Source organism: Branchiostoma belcheri, unplaced genomic scaffold (genome assembly GCF_001625305.1).
Source record: "Branchiostoma belcheri isolate BF01 breed outbred unplaced genomic scaffold, Haploidv18h27 scaffold21, whole genome shotgun sequence".
Classification (NCBI taxonomy): Eukaryota; Metazoa; Chordata; class Leptocardii; order Amphioxiformes; family Branchiostomatidae; genus Branchiostoma; species Branchiostoma belcheri.
The window spans coordinates 1,494,955-1,502,996 of record NW_017803602.1 but is presented as its reverse complement, the minus strand read 5'-3'; the positions used below and the strand labels follow the sequence as shown (position 1 = coordinate 1,502,996).

At 40.5% G+C, this 8,042-nt stretch overlaps 1 protein-coding gene across 2 annotated transcripts in view; it reads right to left on the bottom strand.

Moving 5' to 3' along the window:
- The window catches only part of LOC109469688 (zinc transporter 5-like), a 9,820-nt gene extending 1,784 nt beyond the window's left edge, over nt 1-8,036 (bottom strand). The window contains exons 1-12 of one of the 2 annotated variants that reach the window (XM_019768253.1): nt 8,023-8,036; nt 7,673-7,763; nt 7,393-7,469; nt 6,736-6,903; nt 6,118-6,308; nt 5,431-5,737; nt 4,914-5,071; nt 4,539-4,671; nt 4,181-4,379; nt 2,513-2,739; nt 2,013-2,141; nt 62-1,077 (exon numbers count right to left, since the gene is read on the bottom strand). In XM_019768253.1, coding sequence (XP_019623812.1) covers nt 907-1,077; nt 2,013-2,141; nt 2,513-2,739; nt 4,181-4,379; nt 4,539-4,671; nt 4,914-5,071; nt 5,431-5,737; nt 6,118-6,308; nt 6,736-6,903; nt 7,393-7,469; nt 7,673-7,724 — 1,812 coding nt within the window. In that variant the 5' untranslated portion in view covers nt 7,725-7,763; nt 8,023-8,036 and the 3' untranslated portion in view covers nt 62-906. Of the gene's footprint in view, nt 1-61; nt 1,078-2,012; nt 2,142-2,512; nt 2,740-3,672; nt 3,718-4,180; nt 4,380-4,538; nt 4,672-4,913; nt 5,072-5,430; nt 5,738-6,117; nt 6,309-6,735; nt 6,904-7,392; nt 7,470-7,672; nt 7,764-8,022 lie in introns of those variants that run through there. The other variant, XM_019768252.1, reaches the window with a different exon arrangement.
- Between the last annotated feature and the right edge of the window lie 6 nt (nt 8,037-8,042).

Here is an 8,042-nt window from a genome sequence, read left to right as displayed (position 1 = left end):
AAAAGGAAGTGCTGAGCATGGTAGCCCCCAGCAGGACCGTATGGCGATTATTGTTGGAAACTTTGTTGTTGGAGGAGGATAACACAAGAGCTTTTTATGATTTAGGGCACATACTATTGAGGCACCATTTAATATTGAGAAACTTTATTACAGGGTGTTGATGTTGGGAATTCATAATTTATGATGTAATATTATACCTGTGATAGATACCTTAGGTTATTAACAAATATCAGTAACGTAAACAAATAAGGACCTTATTTACATAACACTAATATATTACATTGTACATGTAAATGAAAAATCACCTAATGGGTACTGTGTTATAGTGCATATTAAGTTTTCATTAACATCTGCTGGAGCAAGTATTACACTGGTGCATTATACAGTTTTCTTGGACAAAAGTTTTCACTATTTCTTCATGACTCAAGCCTTCTGACACATATACAAGTTTTATTACCCAACACACCATACATGGTTAACTTTGTACAGTAATAATGTAAGCAGGCTGGTAGACATGTACATATTCATACACTTTATACATAGTTACATATCAACATAGAATACATAATTTAAAAAACATATTCATACAAACGATATTTTCATTATCATATTCAGCAGTGCTATCTACAAATGTATAATGATGCTAGTACTGCAATAAAGTCATATTGCATATTAAAGAAATTCTTCCTGCCATACATATATATATGTCATTGAGCTGGCATTTCTTGCTTTGACTTTCCCCTCCAGTTGGGTCAAGCAGGAACATCTAGTACTAAGGATTGTTACCTTTTTCCTATATCTAACACCATCAAACCATTTTGTTGAAGGTGACACAAAAACTGAAATAAAGAGGCTTAATTGCAAATGTCTTAAATATCACACTATCAAGTCTAGATGTTACTGTGTTCAGATTGTTTTTGTGCCGTCGCTGGGGTGCCCGACACTGTGCATGTGCTGGGTCATCTCCAGGACTTCTCTGTAGCTGGAAGTCAAGCCTGACATGTGCAGGAAGTACTCATCCTTCTCTACCTGAACTGTCAGGTTCTGCACTCCTATATCCTTAAAAACTGCACACACCTGCAGAAGGGGAATATACAATCACTCTTGAGGTCTGCATCATGAAATAAGTGAACCACTTAAGCTCAATGAAATCTTGACCAAGAAGATAAATGCTATTTAAAGTTATGCAGGTTTGTTATACGCATCCTCCCATGGCAGGGGCAGCGGCTCCGAATTCCTTCTCCACCCCTACCCCTGCCGTATAACATGGCATCTTCTACTCTACGACCCCAGGAATATTAATATTCATGAGCTTGCCTTATTTGGCATGACCCCATTTCTGACTTGGGCGGCGAAGGGACGTCACCCTCCCCGCCGGCGACTCCGCCGCCGCCCGGTGACGAGCCCGTTAACGCGTTGGGGAGGCCGTGCGGGGCAAAGTCACCGAGTTAACACCTTCCCCGTGCTCGGCGGGATCCGCGCGCAGCCTCCAGCACACGCTAGCGCCCCGCCGACGCCCGCAGCGGCCTGCATCGCAAAAGTTCTCTTCCCGAGACGACGCCATGTTTGTTTTTATTTGTCACTGAATAGCCGACATGATTGGTTCCGATAGCTAGCGCATCTCATAAATATTAATGTAAAGTGCGTTGAAGATTTTCTCTGTGATACGTGATTGGCTGAGAGCGTGTCCCTGGAATCGGGTCGCAGAGTAGAAGATGCCATGTTATACGGCAGGGGTAGGGGTGGAGAAGGAATTCGGAGCCGCTGCCCCTGCCATGGGAGGATGGTTATACGGGGAAATTGCCCTCGCTCTTTTCAATAAGTACAATAAACAGTGGTTTAATTTGCCATCCTAGGACTGCAACCCTTTCCAGTAACATGCAAGTTGGGTGAGAGACAACAGCTGGGATTAAAAACTCTTGGTCAAGAGGCAGCTTGGGAGTGATAATTAAGAATTTTTGCAAACATCACAGACAGGCAGTGAGATACCACAAGACCAGGATGGGACTCACTTGGCTGACTATCCTTTGATCTGGAGTCTCTGGGGTGACCTGGACATGGATGGTACCGATGGTCACACTGGAGGAGTGCTGCCAGAAATGTGGATCTCTATAGGACAAGACTCCATCCATTGTCAACACCTGAAAATGTTATTTAACAGAGGTTTAATAAATGTCTTGACAATGAAAATAAACAATAAGTAAAAAAAACAGTAGTTTATTGTGTTAATCAAACAAGAAACCTACAGCAAGAGGCTGAATTCCATCTTGTTGCATCTAGTGTCTTGATAGAAATACATTTTGTATAATGCTAAAGAAAGGGTATGTCACCCTGTAACTTAGGGGCAGTAGAGCCCTGACCAATACGGTCAACCAATGATGATGATGATGATGATGATGAGAAACATTACATATAGGTTATTTCATGTGGCCAGATTTTTGCCACTGTTCAAAAAGGAAAACCTATTGCTGTTGGTGCATATTTTGTTTCTATCAGAGCTTTTTTTTCTCACTTTGTTCAAAGCTTCGGCTATGTCTTGTTCTTTACACCCTGGAGTCCTGAGTAGCAGTATGAGTGAAGAGTCCTTCAACAGTGGCATCACGCTGGCAAAGATCATCAGGGCAATGAAGATGGAGCAGATAGGGTCTGCTATCAGCCAGCCAAACTGCTCGATGAGAAGGGAGGACACGATGACTCCCACACTGCCCAGGGTGTCTGCCAGCACGTGCAGGAACACACCTGTCAACACAACAACAAAGCAATCAAATCTTTTTGTACGCCATGCCATGTGGCACATTGTATGTTAGGTTTCTATTAATATGTTTACCTACACTATTGTTAGAAAGCAGCAACTGCAGCAATGTACATTTTGTAATATAAAAAGTAATGTTATGTTAGATACTACAGGAAACATCATTAAATATGTCAGAAAAATGCAATCTCTTGTGTTAAGTTCTACATATACATAGATACAAGTAAATTGACAAGGTTATGACATGACATAAGAAACTATTATTCAGTGTTCCTTACAAATCTTCTCAACAAGCCTTGGCAAACATTGGTAAAGCATTATTATTAGAAGTCTTGAAAGAAGGGTTAGGAGAGTTACAGGAAGCAAACATCAAGGGCAATGTGGCATCCAGCAAAAAAACATGAAGGAATTTCTGACTACCTGAAAAAGATTACATGGCGCATATTTGAGGACTTCTTGCATGCTTCCCAAATAACCCTAGTACAAGCTGTTACAACACACCGTCAAAATACACCAAAAATGTTCAACCTAGCATTATGAATGCTGGTACATGTAAGCAGGAAGATCTGTTTGAACAGCAGGATAACATGATTACTTGATATCACACATACATGTTTATAATGCAGAATAAGAGGCCACAGAGCTGTAGCTGCCAAGTAGCAATGTAGAAGTGTACACAAGGTTGAAGTATTATCAACTATTCAGCAATCCAGACCAATCAACAAGCAAAAATTGAAATGATTCTAACCAATCACAATGAGGCCATCTATCAGATTCAGAGGGAAATCAGGCAATCACACAGACTGAAAGATTAAGACATGCCTGACGTTAAGTCTGGGGGCACTCAGACTACAAAAGTCTTGATCTCTACAGAAACAAAAGGTTTGTGAGACAACAGCTTCTTCTTATCTGTTTGGTACCTTGTAGGTTGCCTACACGATGAAGAAAATGGGTAGGACAAATGCCTGTAAAACAAAATTAGATCTGTATGACTCTCTTAGATCACAGTAACTTAAAAGTGCAGTCATGTGCTGTATGATTTTTTGTGGTACAGTGACAGGATTGACCATCAACAAGGACCTATGACAACAGTCACACTAACAATGCCCTAAATTTTCTCTCATAAACCTGTCATATGACATTGAAGTTCATGTAAAGGGATTAACTGGTGGGAAGACTTGAATGTCTGTAAATTCACAGGGCTTACCGTCTTCTAAAACAATTTTGCTGCAATGTTGAATATGGGACCACTTTTTTCATCCAAATGCATGAAACTGATCTATTTTTGAGTGTCTTAATCATGATGAATGATATGCAGTAATGACATCTAATGAAATGAAAAGTCTGAACAGAAACAGGAGTCAAAGCAGACAGTTAACACAAAATGAGTCATATACACATGTATAGTGTTTGATAAGAAAGGCTTGCCTTTCATGTTAGCATTAGCCCCTCCCGCGTGGCTGTGCCCATGGTTGTGTCCATGAGAATGACCGTGACTGTGACCATGCTTCTTGTCGTGGGAGTGTCCATGGTCGTGTGAATGTCCATGGCCTGCCGCATGGCTGTGTGCATGACTGAAGGCCAATATTCCAACCAGGTTTACCAGAAGCCCCAGGATAGAAACAGTCTGAAAAAATGAAAAAGGTAAAATCAAACTTTTCCTCTTTTTCTCCGCTAAACCAATGGTACAAAAGTACATTGTTTTAAGTGTTTGTACAATGTACACATGTATTTCTATACAATGTACACGTATTTCTATCAACATGAACCAGCTTGTGTGACTCACCAGTAATCTCTCCATATGATGTATGTCTGGTGGATCAAATAACCTCTGGATCGCCTCCGTGAAAACAGAACCAGCTATAACCACCAGGAACAATCCATTCACAAAACCAGACAAAATCTCCACCCGCCCATAGCTGCAGAAAAATAAGTTCATGTTTACCACATATACATATTTCTACTAATTGTTTTGGAGATTGTGTTTCAAGTATGTTTTGGTTAATGATAATATCATGTTCTTTATTGTTGTTAAGCTAGGCAATGGGGCCACTCAGTACAGTTTGAATAGAGTATGCCTATTTCACACTATCAATCATGACACTTGTAAAATGTCTTCAGAAAATGTTTTTACTTGTGAAAATGAAAAGCAAAGTCTCACCCATAAGAATATAACCTTGTGGCCTTCCACCTGGCCATGAGAGCTGCGTACAGACCCATGACCAGAGCTGTGCAGTCAAACAGCATGTGGAAGCCATCCGAGATCAGACCCAGACTGTTGGTCCACACACCATAGGTCAGCTCCACAAAGGTGAACACCTACAGACAAGGAAACGGAACAGCTATGATCTGTCTTTGCTGTAAAACTCTTGACACTTACTGATACTAACACTGATACCAGACACCTATACCTACAGCAATGAGAACATTGGCATATGGCTAAAACAGTATTTTACAGTACTGTAATACATCAATACACTACATATAAACAAGCATTATCCATATCACATGTACCATATCACCTGCTACACATATACATGACTAACCATTAGTGTATTTTTGTGACCCTCAAGCCCTTCATGTGTTTAGGTGAAGTTAAACTTAAGTATCTTGTACATCACATCTTCTTGGTCTCAAATCAAATATATTGCTAGCAAAAATACTCTACTACAACTCACCAGATTAAGACACAGGAAGTAAAAGATTTGCCTGGAGTCGTATTCCTCCAGGATCTGCCTCAGCCCGTTCCTGACAGTGGTCATGATGGACTGTTGCGTGAGGCTGAGGTCATCCCCAGTGAAGTTAAAGAGTGGCAGACCGGCAGAGCTGTACCCAACAAGATTTCCTTTTGTCTTGGAGGGAGGGCTGCACAGGATCTTAGTGGCAATCATGAAGATGACAGCAGACAGGACAACTCCACCGGACATGGCGTGCTCGTATCCCAGCACCTCCACTACATCTTTGTTCATGGTGGTCAACCCTTTCCTGTTGGCATAGGAAGACATTTCAGTAAAGATCCCCTGAACTACTTCTCATTATCAGCCTTGACCAACATATGGGCAGCTTTGGTTTGGTGTTGCTCTAGCAGCCTCCTTTGGAACTGCAGCTGCATGTTGGTTGGTAAGTTTGTTAACATGATATAAACTGAAAGAGGCAAAGTTTTGTGCTTTTTTTCCTTACATGCAGCTTCTACCAGTCACTAGTTGTTTTTAAGATTTATTTATCACATAAAAGTTATGACTTCATTTGTATAAGTCATAGCTTATGAGGAAATGCTGTTATGGCTATACCTCAATGCTTTCTTCATGACAGCTGCATACATGTTCATGTAGCTTTAATGTATAATACTAGTACCTATAACCTACCTGTAAGGATGCCCCCATACTGTACTGAGCAGTAGTGCAGCCACAAAGATACTGACACTGCCAACCCAGGCCACTCTAGGTGCCTCCAGCTTGTTAGTGCAGATACTCTCCACATAGTAATCCAGCACAAAGACAAACAGCACCACCACAAGAAAGGGTAGGACCAGTGACAGCCACGTGTGGTCTACAGTCTGAAATAGTGTTGTCATTATTGTAGATTCAATGGCAAAATCTAGTTCCTATTTTTAGACACACATTCGAAACAAATTCGTCTCATCAAAGAACATGAATTTTGTTATCTGTTATCACACATATTACATTTATACTGAACATGGATGCATGTAGCTCAGTGGTAACAAAAGTTGACTGTTGTACAATTTATATGTAGTGGAGGGAAGAAATTAGATGCAGTTTGGGTGGTGAGGCCTAAAAATTGCAAATGGGAACTAGAATTTATCAAAGCCAGACTCTACAATTTAGAAGCAAATGAGAACATGCCACACGGTATCATACTCTACACATATAGGAAATGCATAGTCAATGAGTTTATGTCTAGGAAAATGTACCAGAACACTTTCACAACTGGTTAACGTTCCAGATTCTCCAGTTGCTTCATACCTGGTAGAAGGACAGGAAGAATGCCCAAGGACAGAGCAGGCCAGCTGACAGCAGAGTGGACAGGCTATGTAGTCTCTTGGCTCCGCCCACATCTAAGGACAGTCGCTTGGAAGCATTTCTGTACCCCACATTCGCACACAGCACCAGGAATAACAACACAACTCCACTCTGGAAACAAGAAATACAAGTTGGATCCTTTAACAATGGGGAAATGCTACAATTTGCAAACGTCATGTGTCCTTTAATATTCTACTTGCTGAAGTAGCCCTTTGGCACCAAATTTGTATTGGTTCCTGGATTAGGCATCAGGGAGAAGGTTAATTTGCTTGTAACAACAGTACAACTACTTTACACTGTCTTCTATTAGTTCCTAGATAAGTCAAGGTGGAAAGACTGGTGACAAAAATGTCAAACTTTTGAATTTGAGGTACATTTGCTGATCTGTGACTCAATATCCTTTATTTTACTAAATTTTAGCACCTAATCAGAAAACTACCTGGTAATGTATCACCAAAAAACAGGCCCCTTATAGTACCACATTTCTAAATCACATTTCCATAAACCTTCAGGGAGTAGCCTAAAATGTTATGACCATCTATGATTTTTCATAACTATCATTTACGTGGCTGCTACACAATGTGGTACTTTCACACTAACCTTGTGATCTGACAGGCCCAGGGATGAGATGACATAGTACACTGCATGGAACAAGGTACTGTCGTGATGGCCCTCAGCTGAGAAAGGTCAAGGTTTAACCAGAGTGTCCAAATGTTTTAAAGTACAGAAATGCTTGTCTGTTATATATTTATAATATGTATGGAAGCTGTTACCTTTTAAGGGTTTACTTTTTATTGCTATCAGTGCAGTCAGTTATTGGCTACAATATGTTTTTGTCTGAATCAATCAAACAATCAGTCAATCCACCAATGAAGGATACGATGCTGTGGCTGTGGCAGATCTGGGAACTCGTCCATGTCAAACAGCAACATGCACACAACAGCTAACAAAAACAGCACAGCTCCTCGGGTCTATATGGAAAGAAAAACCTACTTAAACAAAGTTGTTTAAAAGAAACATGCTTGTATTTCACACAAAAATTTTGGGATCAACATGAAGATAACTTCCTACATCCAATGATTCCATTCAGTCCTGTACATCTTTGTACCTGAGTTCCTGTAAAGATAGCCTCAGACAGCAACAACCAATTTTGTTTTTGTATAGACTTGAAAAATCATAAAGTTCTTTTACTACACCATATTCTAATTTCATCATAAGTTCAGCAGTCACCTTTGATGTTCCTCCTCCCT